The 16,785-nt window shown below is 41.0% G+C and overlaps 2 protein-coding genes and 1 long non-coding RNA gene across 3 annotated transcripts; 1 reads left to right on the forward strand and 2 right to left on the reverse strand.

Moving 5' to 3' along the window:
* Positions 1–379: 379 nt before the first annotated feature.
* LOC129651494 (interferon omega-1-like) lies at positions 380–967 on the reverse strand. The gene has a single exon (XM_055580190.1). It carries the CDS (start codon positions 965–967, stop codon positions 380–382), a length of 588 nt encoding a protein of 195 aa, XP_055436165.1.
* Positions 968–5,827: 4,860 nt separating this feature from the next.
* Positions 5,828–14,527, forward strand: LOC129651496 (uncharacterized). The gene is made up of 3 exons (XR_008714179.1): positions 5,828–6,093; positions 7,151–7,245; positions 14,130–14,527. It is a non-coding gene; the product is annotated as an uncharacterized LOC129651496 (long non-coding RNA).
* LOC129651495 (interferon alpha-H-like) lies at positions 6,922–7,829 on the reverse strand. The gene has a single exon (XM_055580191.1). The coding sequence runs from the start codon at positions 7,820–7,822 to the stop codon at positions 7,253–7,255; it is 570 nt and encodes a 189-aa protein (XP_055436166.1). The 5' UTR covers positions 7,823–7,829; the 3' UTR covers positions 6,922–7,252.
* Positions 14,528–16,785: the final 2,258 nt, after the last annotated feature.

The raw sequence follows: 16,785 nt of genomic DNA on the forward strand, positions 1-16,785 counted from the left end.
AGACAAAATAAGTATTTAGTTCTTCATAATGAAAAAACAAAGTTACTTTCATAAAAATTTAATAAATAAAACAAATTAGAAGATTAAGGAAATGAACATATTTTATAAATTTTATTACAATGCAGAAAAACATTTTTACATGAAAATATAAATATGATGAGATAAAAGAAAATAAATACATAAATAAACATAAATAACATCAGGGGAGTCATCCTCTTGCAGTTGAATACTTTTTATATCTACTTTCTTATTGCTACTGATAAAGTACTATTGATTGAATTCAGGAAACATTGTGGCTAAAGCAGAAATCAGAATCTTCTGAAATGACCTCAGGTGAGTGTGCAAGGGTGATGTGGCATCTTAGTCAGTGAGAGTCACGTCAAGGTGAGTTCAAGTCTGAGTCCATCATTCTAAACCTTTCTTGCAAGCTGATTGATGAAGAGAACGATCTCATGATTTCCACTATGACGATTTCCCAGGCACAGTCGCTGTATTCCTTCTCTTTCAGGTAGACATGGATGCCCTGGAAGTACCTCTTCACGGCCAGTGTGGGGCCCGTCCTTCCCAGGGCAGAGTCTTCCTCTCCCGTCACCAGGCCCAGGCAGGCGTCCAGGTCGTCCAGCTGCTGATGGAGTCCAGTGTGGAGCTGCTCCAGGAGGGTGGTGTCCCAGGCAGCAGAGGACCGCTCTGTGTGGAAGAGGTTGAAGGTCTGCTGGAGCATCTCGTGGAGCACAGAGAAGGCCTGGGCCTCCTGGAGCTGGCCGCCCTCCACCATCTCCTGGGGGAAAGCGAAGTCTTTTCTGTCCTGCAGACAGAAGCGAGGGGAGAGTCTCCTCATTTGGCCCAGGAGCCTGAGGTTCTGCCTGCCAACCAGCACGTGGTTCTGAGACAGGTCACAGCCCAGGGATCCTCCAGGGCCGTAGCTGACCAGCACCAGGGCCATCAGTAGAGAGAGCATGAAGGCCATGGGGAAGATGAGGCTGCTGCTGACCTGGCTGAGGCGGCGTCCGCTGGAACCTTGAGGTAGGTTCTCTGATGCCACTCTTTCTAAGCAAGGCCATTAAATAAGGAACATGGTAATTTTCATTTTCTAATTGTTTTAATACACTTTCACTTCCTTTTTTGATTTTCATTTGTGTATTCGCAATATGATCAAAGAAAATGTCATCAGTTTAAAGTATTAAATTTACGTATTTCCCAATAACTTCAAATGTACCCATCTAATTGGATATTTGTCACTCAAATGAGAACGTTTTTATTATTCAAGACTTTTACTTAAACTGTTCAACAGTTTTCTGCTCAGAGTTTCTGAGCTGGAGGAAGGAGATTCAGTGATGGTGTTGTCTCTCACTGGAAGCTTATGTCACAGAATCTAGAGAGTTTCAGTCATTCATTCAGACCATTGATTCCACTGGGTATGTCTGTTTCTCTATCTATTTCTCCCTCTGAGAACGAAGGATGGTGAGAACCAGGCTACTCGTTCAGGGAGAAATAGCCTTCTTTCCTTTACTTGAGTATAATTTTTCACTTAGTTTCTACATTCTTTTAGTGACTTGTTGACCAGGATTGGTCTTGCTGTTCCTGCTCTAGTTCTAATTCACCTTGAAGTAAGAACAATAAAGCGAAGGGAAGAAAGGCAGAGGGGCTGTATCTCTATCATATGTAAGACTTTAGTTTTTTTGTTGTTGTTGTTTCCCTTTGCCACTTTCCTAGAAAGTAAAACTCCACAGTTGTTTTGTGGGAAAAAAGAAAACTAATCTAAGTCTGAATGTCTGAATATGAATGAAGGGAAGTTGTTTTCCCCCACACAATGATGTCTTCTGAGTTAGCAAACTTTCAGTGCAGCACATCTGGGGATGAGCTATGGCAGAGGGGAAGCATGAGGCCAGTATGAACAACAGAAAGGCTGGGCCATGGCTGCTCTGACAGAAGCTCATGAAGGTCAAGTCCTGGGTCCAGTGACTGTCCTTTGCTTTGCAAGATCAGCTACCTCATTTTTCTTTCAATTAATGCATGAGGATTAGTTTCAGGAGAGAAGGAAGAAGTCAAACCCATCACCTAACAAGAGATGGACAACTAGAATGCCAATTGCTGAAATACTAACCTTCTCTGTCAGTGTCTTGGAGACCAGCCTTGCTGAGCATCTGTCTAGGTAATAAATCCACTCAGGCAATGAGAAGATGCTTTGAAAGAAACTAGAATGAAATAGAATTAAATGATTGCAAAACATCCTGAACTTAATCTAGATAATAGTAATTATGATATTAAAAACAATCGCTGAATTTTATTGCCTGCTACTAATGGAGTGTTCAAGCTGGTTTTAGAAAAGGCAGAGGAACCAGAGATCAAATTGACAACATCCATTGGATCGTTGAAAAAGCAAGAGAGTTCCAGAAAAAACATCTATTTGTGCTTTATTGGCTATGCCAAAGCCTTTGACTGTATGGATCACAATAAACTGTGGAAAATTCTGAAAGAGATGGGAATACCAGACCACCTGATCTGCCTCTTGAGAAACCTATATGCAGGTCAGGAAGCAACAGTTAGAATTAGACATGGACCAAAAGACTGGTTCCAAATAGGAAAAGGAGTCTGTCAAGACTGTATATTGTCACCCTGCTTATTTAACTTATATGCAGAGTACTTCATGAGAAACGCTGGGCTAGAAGAAGCACAAGATCAAATCAAGATTGCCAGGAGAAATATCAATAACCTCAGATATGCAGATGACACCACCCTTATGGCAGAAAGTGAAGAGGAACTAAAAAGCCTCTTGATGAAAGTGAAAGAGGAGAGTGAAAAAGTTGGCTTAAAGCTCAACATTCAGAAAATGAAAATCATGGCATCTGGTCCCATCACTTCATGGGAAATAGATGGGGACACAGTGGAAACAGTGTCAGACTTTATTTTTCTGGGCTCCAAAATCACTGCAGATGGTGATTGCAGCCATGAAATTAAAAGACGCTTACTCCTTGGAAGGAAAGTTATGACCAACCTAGACAGCATATTCAAAAGCAGAGACATTACTTTGCCAACAAAGGTCTGTCTAGTCAAGGCTATGGTTTTTCCTGTGGTCATGTATGGATGTGAGAGTTGGACTGTGAAGAAAGCTGAGTGCTGAAGAATTGATGCTTCTGAACTGTGGTGTTGGAGAAGACTCTTGAGAGTCCCTTGGACTGCAAGGAGATCCAACCAGTCCATCCTAAAGGAGATCAGCCCTGGGTGTTGTTTGGAAGGAATGACGCTAAAGCTGAAACTCCAGTACTTTGGCCACCTCATGCGAAGAGTTGACTCATTGGAAAAGACTCTGATGCTGAGGCCTGGCGTGCTGCGATTCATGGGGTCACAATGAGTCAGACACAACTGAGTGACTGAACCGAACTGAATGGACTAGTCATTTTCAAGCTCTTTATAATTTTAACTGAATCCTCTCATTAACTCTTAGGGTCCCACTTACTTATACTCCTGGAGAAAAATACAAATCTAGACAAATGAACTATTCAAATCATAGCAAAGATTCAAGAGCAAACCTTGGGGGCTTTGATTTGTCTGAAGGATCCAATTAAAAAAAAAGGAAGGCTGCAAATGAACATGATATTAGGAACCAATGAAATAAGTGATAGGGGGTTGACAAAGACCCCTTAATCCATTTCAAATGCCAAAGGGTCATGACCTACTGTTTTGTAGGGCCACAATGTGTGGTCTGCAGTCCACAAAATTAAGATCTAATCATAAATAGTCAAAATCACTATTAAGTAGTTGGAAGGGAGTAGATTGTTCTGCCAGCTAAAAGAAAAGCAGGAGTTTGCTCATTGTCTAGTGGTTAGGATCCAGCACTTTCACGGCTGTGACCTGATTTCAATCCCTGGTTGGGAAGTCCGATCACACAAACCTCACAGAAGTCTAAGCATTTATGAGTGGTTTCCTTAATGAAATATAGTAAAATGATTTTATTAACCCTATGAAAGGTAAGCCCTAGTTTCTATGTATTTTAATCTTTTGCCCTTTCTTGTGAGCTTAAGAACAAAAAAAAAGCATCTAAGAGTTTCTTTCCACATGAGTTCTGACATTTCTCCTTCAGGATGACAATGAAAACATCTTTCTGTATCAGATTCTGCTGAATGAAGTCTCTACCCACTGCAGTCCCTGACCTCCAACACGTCCTGATAGGAGTTCAGGGTTGAGATCAGGAACGAGACACTCTGTGCTCTGGGAAAACTGACACAACAGGCCTTCTGATAGTTAAATAATTTCCAGAGAAAATTGATGAACCCAATTTTACAACTTCTCATGGGTAGAAAAGCTCTAAAATCTTTCAGAGAGACATCCTTTCCTCCTGATTCTCAGCCACTTTCTCCCAAAATGTGAGCTTATCTGCACGTCACCCCTTCACCAGAATCACATGCATTCTGACCTCCTCTACGTCCATGGAGCAGTTCCTCAGAGCTGAGGGGAGGCTGTCCTCTGGCCTGTAGTCCTCAGCAAGTCCTCCCAATAAAATGAACTCTCGGGAGTCATGTTTTTGGGTTTTGTTTTGTTTTGTTTTTTGGTTGGCAAGAACCCCTTCCAGGAGACCTCCTCAGGTAACCTGCTGTTCTCATTCTAAAGGAAGACACCTGCGTTTCTCACCTCCAGTCCAGCCGGGTCATCCTGGTGTCTACTGATGGAGTCCAGTGAAGAACCGCTTCTCTATTTCCCAACTTCTGGTCAAGATGTGGGTGTTGAGGAGGCCTGTGTGTGACCAAGATGGAAGCACACGTGTGCTTCCTAGACAGAAGCAGTGAACATTTTCCTCCTTAGCAGGGAGAAACTGGCTTGAATTGTGAACTAAGCCTCAAAGCCTTGTATGTTATCTTTTTAAGAAATTTCTAGCTCAACCTATTAAACATCATTAAGTAATACTATAGAATTGACATGAAAAGGTTATTTAGAAATTAATTTGTAAATGAAATGATATTTTTAGCAGTAATATCAGAATGTTTTTTACTTGTTTAGGACCCTAATCCTCACGAAGGTTTCCAAACCTCTCAATGTACTTTAAATGTTCCCTGAGGGGCTTCCATGGTGGCTCAGTGGTGAGGAGCCCACCTGCCAATAGGACCACATGCGGCCCTAGAGGATGCGCATGCTGCAGAGCAGCTGAGCCATGTGCCGCAACTATTGCCCTGTGCGCTAGACCCCGGGACCCCCACTACCCAAGCCAAGCGCACCGGAGCCTGTGCTCCCCAACAAGAGGAGCTCCCACAGTGAGAAGCCTGTGCACCACAAGTAGAGAGGACCCACCTTTGCCACAACTAGAGAAAAGTCCAGGCGGCAATGAAGACACAGCACAGTGAAAAATGAATAAATAAATAAAATTATTTCAAAAGTCTCTCTGACTTTACATATAGCTACTGAGTGCTATATGTCCCAGCTGGAAAGAAGAAAAAGATGATTGATCCATCAATGTCCTGAAGATTGCCTACATTAAATACATGAATTTCCACAAAGATCTTTGTTACTTTGAGAAATTGTATTCTTCCAGTGTGCATGTTTCTAACATTAGTCCTGCGAGGAAAGCTCTGTCCCACTGTTGCTAAATGTATTAAAAGCCCTGCATGTGCCCCTTCTATTCAATCTTGTTTGATTTTGTTTGTCTCTCAAAGATGCAAAGACACCGTGATGGAATTTAAGAACTTCCTTGGATTGCATTGTCCCCAGGCACCTCTTGTCCGGCTGTGTGATAACTTGCTGGGTCCTAAGGAAGAAACAAGTCTGCAGCTGTGACGGGAGTGACCCTCATGCCTTCCAGGACTCTGCAGGCTGCTGTGGTGTGAACGTCACCCGTGCTGGGGACACAGCTGGTGGCCAGGCATTCGTGCTCTGTCTCTGCTCTCAGCATCCGCTTCAGTCTTCTCAGTCTCTGAACAGGAATGTTGTGGAGAAGCACTTGCCTCAGTGTAGTTCATCTGTGTTGTTCCGTGTCCTGAGAACCCGCTGCTGCTCCAGTGAACACTTTAAACATCTCTGTTCTCCTTCCAAGTTCTCAAGCTGCTGCTGCCTTTCCATGTTTACAGTGCTTTGGGCTTTTCTCAAATGAGATTCCTGAACCAGGTGAGTTCCTCCTGGTGCAACCAGCACATGGAATAGCCTAGGTAGACGCTCAGAGGGGGAGCCCCTGGTGTCTCCACCATTGTTCACTGTGGGGCGGGGTTCCCTCTATTTACAGTGTTTCTCTGGGAGGCTGGACAGTCTGGACCTGCAGTGCTTGGCAGGCAGAGCAGGTGAAGTCATAGGAGAGTGTCTGACAGATCTAGAACTTTCACTCAGGTTCCGCTTTTAGTTGGTGGTTTGCTGTCCTAAGGGGAAGTTGACAACCAGAAACCGTAATGGAGAAGGACACAGCTGTATGAATGGAGAGGACACCTTCATGCAAAGTGAATGAGGAGAGCATGCTGGGGATTTCTACACTGGGAGGAGTGAATGACTGTGATATTTGAGTGTTAGGATAAGATATTCACCTGACCTCTCGCCAACTGACTAGCACATCTTCAAGCATCTCTACAATTGTTTCCAGGGAAAAAAATTCCACAACCAACAAGAGGCAGAATATCCTTCCCAAAGATTCACCAAATCCTGAAGGATGTATTTTTTTTTTTTTTTGATAGTTGTTTTTAGGTTACTTTTTTTGAAAAAAAATCAGAGTTACAAAAAGCACTGGAGTGGTTATGTTCACTTCAAGGTCCTCAGAGCAACAACATAGCTAGAGCTAGAGTATTTTTACTTCTAACATGCAAATCCTAAAGAGGGCTCAAGGAATCATAAAATGCATTTTTTAATCAAGTTGCCATTCAGGCTTGGTGTTTCTGTTTTAATGAAAAAACAAAGTAAGTCTTTTACAGTAAGAATTTAATGAAGGAAGAAAAATCATAAACTGACTAAATACAAAATATACATTTTCCCATAAGTATACATACATAATATTTTATCAACAAAATAATTTAAATATTTATAAATAGTTAAATAAATATTAAAATAGATAAATAAATGTCCAGGTAGTTAAATACGTAGATAGATCAACTTTGGCATCTGTGAGGAACCAGTGCCTATAGAGTAGACCATGATGTTGCTTAATATTCCAGAAATCCTTTGACATATTGATTCATTTCAGGGCGCAATGACAGCAGAAATGAGAGTCTTCCACGTGGCAGCGCAGGAGGAAGTGTGGTCTGTTGGTCCATGAGAATCATTTCTGTGTTGAACCAGGTGTGTGTCAGTCCTTTCTCCTGAAACTCTCCTGCAAGTTTGTTGAGGAAGAGAAGGCTCTCATGACTTCTGCTCTGACAACCTCCCAGGCACAAGGGCTGTGTCTCTTCTCTCGCAGATAGAGAGTGAGTCTGTGGAAGTATTTCCTCACAGCCAGGCTGGGGTCCTCCTTGAGCAGGGGAGCCCCTCGCAGCCCCTCCTCCTGCCTCAGACAGGCTTGCAGGTCAGTGAGCTGCTGATCCAGTGCAGCGCGGAGCTTGTCCAGGAGGCTCTGGTCCCACGTGGTGGCCGAGCCCTCTGTGCTGAAGAGCTGGAAGGTGTGCTGGGTCACCTCGTGGAGCACAGAGATGGCTTGAGCCTTCTGCAACTGGCTGCCACCCAGCGCCTCCTGGGGGAATGCAAAGTCATTTCTGTCCTGCAGGCAGGAGGAAGGGGAGACCCTCCTCAGTTGTTGCAGGAGCATCAGGACCCTCCTGTTGGCCAGGCTGTGGATGTGAGGCAGGTGGCAGCCCAGAGAGCAGATGGCGTTGCAGCTGAGCAGCAGCAGGGCCAGGAGGAAGGACCAGGCTGGGGCCATCGGGGACCTTGCAGATGCTTCTCCTGGGTAGGTGGGTGACTCTGAGAACTTGCTCTCTTTGTTCTCTGAAGACCTTCCTTCAGGCCTGTGTCTTAAGTAGGAGCCCATGGTTTCCATTTTCTGAAAGTTCCTTCTTGCTTTCTACTTTTGTTTTTGTTTTCATTTTGCACTCTCCAAATGGGTTAAGGCAGCATTTCTCAATCATTTTTTTTTTCATGTTTCCCTTCTTTCTTCTGACCACAGAGCCTTTTAAGATATTTTTTAGGTGCCCCCACTGTGAAATTTTGATAGCAGAGGTATACTGGGTATGTTTTTATGGACTCTATGGATATCTTTTCTCTGTATGTAGAAAAAGAAAGTATAAATCTTACCCTTTGCATTCAATGTAGAGTTAAGAATTACATAAAATTTTAAGCTATAATTTAAATGTGAAAGCTACTGATTTTTTAAATTTATTTTTTTATTGAAGGATAATTGCTTTACAGAATTTTGTTGTTTTCTATCAAACCTCAACATTAATTAGTCATAGGTATACATATATCCCTCCCTTTGAAACTCCTTCACATCTCCCTTCCCATCCCACCCCTCTAGGTTGATACAGAGCCCCTTTTTGAATTTCCTGAGCCATTCAGCAAATTCCCGTTGGCTATCTATTTTACATACGGTAATGTAAGTTTCCATGTTACTGTCTCCATACATCTCACCCTCTCCTCCCCTCTGCACATGTCCATAAGTCTATTCTCTATGTCTGTTTCTCCATTGCTGCCGGGCAAATAAATTCTTCGGTACCATTTTTCTGTATTCCATAGATGTGCATTAGAATATGATATTTATCTTTCTCTTTCTGACTCACTTCAGTCTGTATAATAGGTTCTAGATTCATCCACCTCATCAGAACTGACTCAAATGCATTCCTTTTTATGGCTGAGTAATATTCCATTCTGTATATATACCACAACTTCTTTACCCATTCATCTATCAATGGACATCTAGGTTGCTTCCATGTTCTGCTAAGTCACTTCAGTTGTGTCCGACTCTGTGTGACCCCAGAGACGGCAGCCCACCAGGCTCCCCCGTCCCTGGAATGCTCCAGGCAAGAACACTAGAGTGGGTTGCCATTTCCTTCTCCAATGCATGAAAGTGAAAAGTGAAAGTGAAGTCGCTCAGTCGTGTCTGACTCCCAGCAATCCCATGGACTGCAGCCCACCAGGCTCCTCCATCCACAGGATTCTCCAGGCAAGAGTACTGGAGTGGGTTGCCATTGCCTTCTCCTGCTTCCATGTTCTAGCTGTTGTAAATAGTGCCGCAACGAACAATGGGATACATGTGTCTTTTTCAACCCTGGTTTCCTGAGGGTATATGCCTAGGAAGGGGATTGCTGGGTCATATGGTAGTTTTATTCCTAATTTTTAAGGAATCTCCATACCATCTTCCCTAGTGGTTGTATCAATTTACATTCCCACCAACAGTGCAAGAGCTTTCCCTTTTCTCCACATCCTCTCCGGCATTTATTGTTTGTAGACTTTTGGATGATGGCCATTCTGACCTGTGTGAGGTTATATCTCATTGTGGTTTTGATTTGCATTTCTCTAATAATGAGTGATATTGAGCATCTTTTCATGTGTTTCTTAGCCACCTGTATGTCTTTGGAGAAATGACTGTTTAGGTCTTTTTCCCACTCTTTGATTGGGTTTCATTTTCCTGGCATTGAGTTGTATGAGCTGCTTGTATATTTTGGAAATTAATCCTTTGTCAGTTCTTTCATTTGCTATTATTTTCTCCCATTCTGAGGGTTGTCGTTTCACCTTGCTTATAATTTCCTTTGCTGTGCAAAAGCTTTTAAGTTTAATCAGGTCCCACTTGTTTACTTTTGGTTTTATTTCCATTACTTTTGGAAGTGTGTCATAGAGGATCTTGCTTTGATTTATGTCATTGAGTGTTCTGCCTCTAAGAACATCGAGTGTTTTCCTCTAAGAGTTTTATAGTTTCTGGTCTTATATTTAGGTCTTTAATCCATTTTCAGTTTATCTTTGTGTATGTTTTTGGGAAGTGTTCTAATTTCATTCTTTTATATGTAGCTGTCCAGTTTTCCTAGCACCATTCATTGAAGAGGCTATTTTTGCCCCATTGTATATTCTTGCCTCCTTTGCAAAAATAAGGTACCCATAGGTGCATGGGTTTATTTCTGGGCTTTCTATCTTGTTCCATGGGTCTATATTTCTGTTTTTGTGCAGTAACATACTGTTTTGATGACTGTGGCATCACAGTATAATCTGAAGTCAGGGAGAAATAGAAATTATGAACAACCCAATTAGAAGCACTGTAACTGCATTCTTCTTCCTCAAGGCTGCGTTGGCTATTTGGGGTCTTTTGCGTTTCCACAAAAACTGTGAAATTTTTTGTTCTAGTTCTGTGAAAAATGCCATTGGTAATTTGATAAGGATCACATTGAATTTGTAGATTGCATTTGCAAATATAGTCATTTTGAAAATATTGATTCTTCCTACCCAAGAACATGGAATATCTCTCCATCTGTTTATGTCATCTTTGATTTCTTTCATGTGTCTCATAATTTTCTGTGTAAAGTTCTTTTGTCTCCTTAGGTAAGTTTATTCCTAGATATTTAATTCTTTTGGTTGCAATGGTGAATGAGATTGATTCCTTAATTTCTCTTTCTGATTTTTCATTGTTAGTATATAGAAATGCAAGTGATTTCTGTGTATTGATTTTGTATCCTGCAACCTTGCTAAATTCACTGATTAGCTCTAGTAATTTTCTAATACTATCTTTAGGGTTTTCTATGTACAGTATCATGTCATCTACAAATAGTGAGAGCTTTACTTCATCTTTTCCAATATAGATTCCTTTTATTTCCTTTTCTTCTGTGATTGCTGAGGCTAGGACTTCCAGAACTATGTTGAATAATGGTGGTGAAAGTGGACACCCTTGTCTTGTTCCTGATCTTAGCGGGCATGCTCTTAGCTTTTCACCATTGAGAATAATGTTTGCTGTCGGTCAGTCAGTCAGTTCAGTCACTCAGTCGTGTCCGACTCTTTGTGACCCCATGAATCACAGCACGCCAGGCCTCCCTGTCCATCACCAACTCCCGGAGTTCACCCAGACTTACGTCCATCGAGTCATGGCTTATCATATATGGCCTTCACTATGTTGAGGTAGGTTCCTTCTATGCCCATTTTTTGAGGAGGTTTAATCATAAATGGGTGCTGAATTTTGTCAAAGGCTTTTTCTGTGTCTATTGAGATGATTATGTGGTTTTTATCTTTCAATTTGTTACTATGGTATATCACATTGATTGATTTGCATATATAGAAGAATCCTTGCATTCCTGGAATAAACCCAACTTGATCATGGTATGTGAGCTTTTTGATGTGTTGCTGAGTTCTGTTTGCTAAAATTTTGTTGAGGATTTTTGCATCTATGTTCATCAGTGATATTGACCTGTAGTTTTCTTATTTTGTGTTGTCTTTGTCTGGTTTTGGTATCAGGGTGATGGTGGCCTCATAGGATGAATTTGGAAGTGTTCCTTCCCCTGCAATTTTTTGAAAGAGTTTTAGAAGGATAGGCATTATCTCTTCTCTAAATGTTTGATAGAATTCTCCTGTGAAACCATCTGGTCCTGGGGGTTTTTTTGGGTGGGTGGGGGGAGATTTTTTTTTATCACAGCTTCAATTTCAGTGCTTGTAATTGGGTTGTTCATTATTTCTATTTCTTCCTGGTCCAGTCTTCGAAGATTGAACTTTTCTAAGAACCTGTCCTTTTCTTCCAGGTTATCCATTTTATTGCCATATAGTTGTTCATAATAGTATCTTAAAATCCTTTGTATTTCTTCATTGTCTGTTGTAACCTCTCCTTTTTCATTTCTAATTTTGTTGAACTGATTCTTCTCTCTTTTTACCTTGATGAGTCCAGTTCAGTTCAGTTCAGTCACTCAGTCATGTCCAGCTCTTTGCGACCCCATGATCACGGCACGCCAGGCCTCCCTGTCTATCACCAACTCCAGGAGTTCACTCAAACTCATGTCCATCAAGTTGGTGATGCCATCCAGCTATCTCATCCTCTGTTGTCCCCTTCTTCTCCTGTCCCCAATCCCTCCCAGCATCAGGGTCTTTTCCAATGAGTCAACTCTTTGCATGAAGTGGCCAAAGTATTGGAGTTTCAGCTTCATCATCAGTCCTTCCAATGAACACCCAGGACTGATCTCCTTTAGAGTGGACTGGTTGGATCTCCTTGCAGTCCAAGGGACTCTCCCACACCACAGTTCAAAAGCATCAATTCTTTGGTGCTCAGCTTTCTTCACAGTCCAACTCTCACATCCATACATGACCACTGGAAAAACCATAGCCTTGACTAGATGGACCTTTGTTGGCAAAGTAATATCTCTGCTTTTCAATATACTGAGTCCAGCTAAAGGCTGCAATTTTGTTTATTTTCTCAAAGAACCAGCTTTTAGTTTTATTAATCTTTACTATTGTTTCTTTCATTTCTTTTTCATTGATTTCTGCTCAGATATTTATGATTTCTTTCCTACTACAAATTTTGGGGGTTTTTGTACTTCTTTTTCCAGTTGTTTTAGGTGTAAAGTTAGGTTGTCTATTCCATGATTCTCTTGTTTCTTGAGGTAGGATTGTATTGCTATAAACTTCCGTCTTTAGACTGCTTTTGCTGCATCCCATAGGTTTTGAGTTGTTGTGTTTTCATTGTTATTTGCTTCTAGAAAATTTTTAATTTCCTTTTGATTTCTTCAGTAATCTGTTGGTTATTTAGAAATGTATAATTTCCATGTGTTTGTATTTCTTATAGTTTTTTTCTTGTAATTAATATCTAGTCTCATAGCTTGTGGTCAGAGAAGAAGCTTGATAAGATTTCAATTTTCTTAAATTTACTGAGGGTTGATTTTGACTCAAGATGTGGTCTATCCTGGAGAATGTTCCATGTGCACTTGAGAAGAAGGTGTATTCTTCTGCATTTGGATGGAATGTGCTGAAGATATCAATGAGATCCATCTCATCTAATGTATCACTTTAAGACTTGTGTTTCCTTAGTAATTTTCTGTTTTGATGATCTGTCCATTGGTATGAGTCGGGTGTTAAAGTCTCTTATTGTTATTGTGTTACTGTCGATTTCTCCTTTTATGTCTGTTAGTGTTTGTCTTATGTATTGAGGTGCCCCTATGTTGGGTGCATAGATATTTGCAATTGTCATGTCTTCCTCTTGGATTGATCCGTTGATCACTATGTAATGTCCTTCCTTAGCTCTTGTAATCTTTATTTTAAGGTCAATTTTGTCTGATACTCCAGCTTTCTTTTGCTTCCCATGTGCATGGGATATATTTTTGCATCCTCTCACTCATTCTATATGTGTCTTGAGGTCTGAAGTGGGGTTCTTGTAGACAGCATATATATGGGTATTGTTTTTGTATCCAGTCTGTGTCTTTTGGTTGGAGCATTTAATCCATTTACATTTAAAGTAATTATTTTTATATATGTTCCTATTGCCATTTTCTTATTTGTTGGGGGTTGATTTTGTAGATCCTTTTTTCTGTGTTGTATTCCTTGACTATATAAGTCTGTTTAACATTTGTTGTAAAGCTGGTTTGGTGGTACTGAATTCTCTTGACTTTTGCTTGTCTGAAAAGCTTTTTATTTCTCCATCAATTTTGAATGAGATCCTTGCCAGGGACAGTAGTCTTGGTTGTGGATTTTCCCCTTTTAGTCCTTTAAATATATCCTGCCATTCCCTTCTGGCCTGCAGAGTTTCTGCTGAAAGATCAGCTGTTAAGCATATGGGGTTTCCCTTGTTTGTTACTTTTTCCTTCTCCCTTAATGCTTTTAATATTCTTTCTTTGTGTTTAGTCTTTGTTAGTTTGATTAGTATGTGTCTTGGCATGTTTCTCCTTGGGTTTATCCTGTATGGGACTCTTTGTGCCTCTTGAACTTGATTGAGTAGTTCCTTTTCCATGTTGGGGAAATTTTCAACTATAATCTCTTCAAAATTTTTTTCATACCCTTTCTTTCTCTCTTCTTCTTCTGGGACCCCTGTAATTCAACTGTTGGTGCATTTAGTATGGTCCCAGAGGTCTCTGAGACTCTCCTCAGTTCTTTTGATTCTATTTACTTTATTCTGCTCTTCAGAAGTTATTTTCACCATTTTACCTTCCAGCTCACTGATTTGTTCTTCTGCTTCAGATATTCTGCTATTGATTGCTTCTAGAGTATTTTTAATTTCAGTAATTGTGCTGTTTGTCTCTGTTAATGGATTCTTGTTTTCTCTCCTTTTTGCTTTCAAGATTTCAAGCAAAGGATGCAGAGAAAATCCTTCAGTGAACCATCAAGACGCCTTAGGTTGCACCACTGACCTTGTATAAAATTTGTTTATATTCCTAAACTCAATCTCAGTGCTCCTCTTACATATGATACACAAGAAAGGCCAAAGACAGAAATAAATACTAAGGGGTTAGATTTTGTTGTATCAGGTTGAGCTTTGACATGTAATAACCAATCATTGTAATGACAATATTTGTTCATATTCCAGGAAACTAATGTCTGCATGTGTGAAAGTAGCATTATCCCCAGTGAGAAAGCATGATTTAGGAGTCACCATCCATGTGAATCTTTCTCTCTGTTCCTTTGCAATAAATTTCAGATTTCCCAAATGACTTTCAAGTTCCAATCCAAGTCTATTGTTTTCAAATAAAAGGAAACCATCTTTTTAATTAATTCAGAATGGGATAAATGTTGATTATTTCATGGGAAGACTTAACTTTTGGCTCTGCTCCTGAATTCTTCTGATTTTACAGTGGATTTTATGTCATCTTGTCCCCTTATATTCCAAACTTCAAATAAGAGATATGTGACCATCTTTGGCAAATCAGCTCTGTAGTGACTGAACTCTGTCTTCTCTGTGGTATCCTCTGTACCAGGCCCAGTGTAATCACTCAACAAGTTGTTTTGTGGTTATTTGTTTACTTATTCACTTCTGGATGCACTAGGTCTTCACTGCTTGCCCAGACTTTCATCAGTTGTGGCAAGTGGGGATCACTGTTCCTCGCAGTACCTGGTTTACTTGCTGTGCGGTCTTCCTCAGGCTCTAGCATGCAGGCTTCAGGAGTTGCAGCGTGTGGGCTCTAGAGCAAGGTCTCAGTAACAGGGGAGCACTGTCTTAGTTGTTCTGTGGCAGGTGGACACTTCCTGGACCAGGAATCAAATCTGTGTCTCCTGAGGAAAGATTCTTATTCACTGCACCATCAGAGAAGTCGTCAACAAAGTAATTGTAGCTAATGCAGTTTCTCAGATTTCTTCCTACTACTGGAAGGCATTTACAAATGACCAAGCTATTTTTCTTCATCTGGGCCCTATTTCCTGGAACTGTAATAGACAGCATTTGGTATTTCCACTCTATTTCTGCTGGTACCAGTCATACTGAGTTTGTTGCTAAAACCACTAGGAGTCTCCTTCCTTGAAGGCACATGTGGTCTGGGGATTCAAGTACCAAGTGCAACATGCTTTTCAGCCTTTGCCCAGCACTATGTTAAACTCAGGAGGATGCCTCACCCCTAATTGTCCTCAACTAGGTCATGATTCCAGAAAACATCTACTTTTGCTGCATTGACTACACCAAAGCCTTTGAATGTGTAGATCACAACAAACTGTGAAAAACTCTTCAAGAGAAAGAAATACCAGTCTACCTTATGTGCCTCCTGAGAAATCTATATGCAGGTCAAGAAGCAACAGTTAGCACCAGACATGGAACAAAAGACTGGTTCCAAACTGGGAAAAGAGTACATCAAGACTGTATACTGTCAGCCTGTTTATTTAACTTATATCCAGAGTACATCATGTGAAATGCCAGGCCTAATGAAGCACAAGCTGGAATCAAGATTGCTGGGAGAAATACCAATAACCTCAGACATGCAGATGATACCACCCTTATGGCAGAAAGCAAAGAGGAACTAGAGGAACACTTTCTCTAAAGATGAGAGTGAAAGAGGAGAGTGAAAAAAGCCAGTTTAAAACTTAAAACATTCAGAAAATGAAGATCATGGCATCTCGTCCCACCACTTCATGTAAAATAGATGGGGAATCAATGGAAAGAGACAATTATTTTCTTGGGCTCCAAAATCACTGCAGATGGTGACTGAAGGCAGGAAATTAAAAGACACTTGCTCCTGGGAAGAAAAGTTATGACAAACATAGACTGCATATTAAAAATCAGAGACATTACTTTCCTGACAAAGGGCCATCTAGTCAAAGCCATGGATTTTCCAGTAGTCATGTATGGATGTGAGAGTTGGACTATAAAGAAAGCTGAGTGCTGAAGAATTGATGCTTTTGAACTGTGGTGTTGGAGAAGACTTTTGAAAGTCCCTTGGACTGCAAGGAGATCCAACAAGTACATCCTAAAGAAAATTAGTCCTGACTATTCATTGGAAGGACTGATGCTGAAGCTAAAATACTTTGGCCACCTGATGTGAAGAGACGACTTATCAGAAAAGACCCTGATGTTGGGGATGATTGAAAGCAGGAGGAGAAGGGGAAGACAGAGGATGAGATGATTGCATGGCATCACTGACTCGATGGACATGAGTTTGAACAAGCTCTGGGAGTTGGTGATGGGCAGGGAAGCTTGGCATGCTGCAGTGCATGGGGTCACAAAGAGTTGGACACAACTGAGGGACTGACTTCAAGTGACGTTATGACTGAAAAGAACATGCTGGGTGTCATATACAGAGCCATGTATCTGAACTCAAACTCTCCCTGATGCTCATAGCTCACAGCAACCAGGCAGTTTACCACAATACTCTTGGTGGATCTTTACTGACATGGCAATTGCTACTACATTGATCCAGATACTTCAGAGAATCCTCATAAGGAATGATGAATGATCATTTTCATGCTCCATTTATTCCACTGCATCGGCTGTTGAGTTGCATTTCAGTATGACTT

This window comes from Bubalus kerabau, chromosome 4 (genome assembly GCF_029407905.1).
Source record: "Bubalus kerabau isolate K-KA32 ecotype Philippines breed swamp buffalo chromosome 4, PCC_UOA_SB_1v2, whole genome shotgun sequence".
NCBI classification, from domain to species: Eukaryota; Metazoa; Chordata; class Mammalia; order Artiodactyla; family Bovidae; genus Bubalus; species Bubalus kerabau.

Excerpts from the sequence above, each read along its gene's own strand:
- LOC129651494 (XM_055580190.1), bottom strand. The coding sequence starts at position 967 with ATGGCCTTCATGCTCTCTCTACTGATGGCCCTGGTGCTGGTCAGCTAC.
- LOC129651495 (XM_055580191.1), bottom strand. The coding sequence starts at position 7,822 with ATGGCCCCAGCCTGGTCCTTCCTCCTGGCCCTGCTGCTGCTCAGCTGC.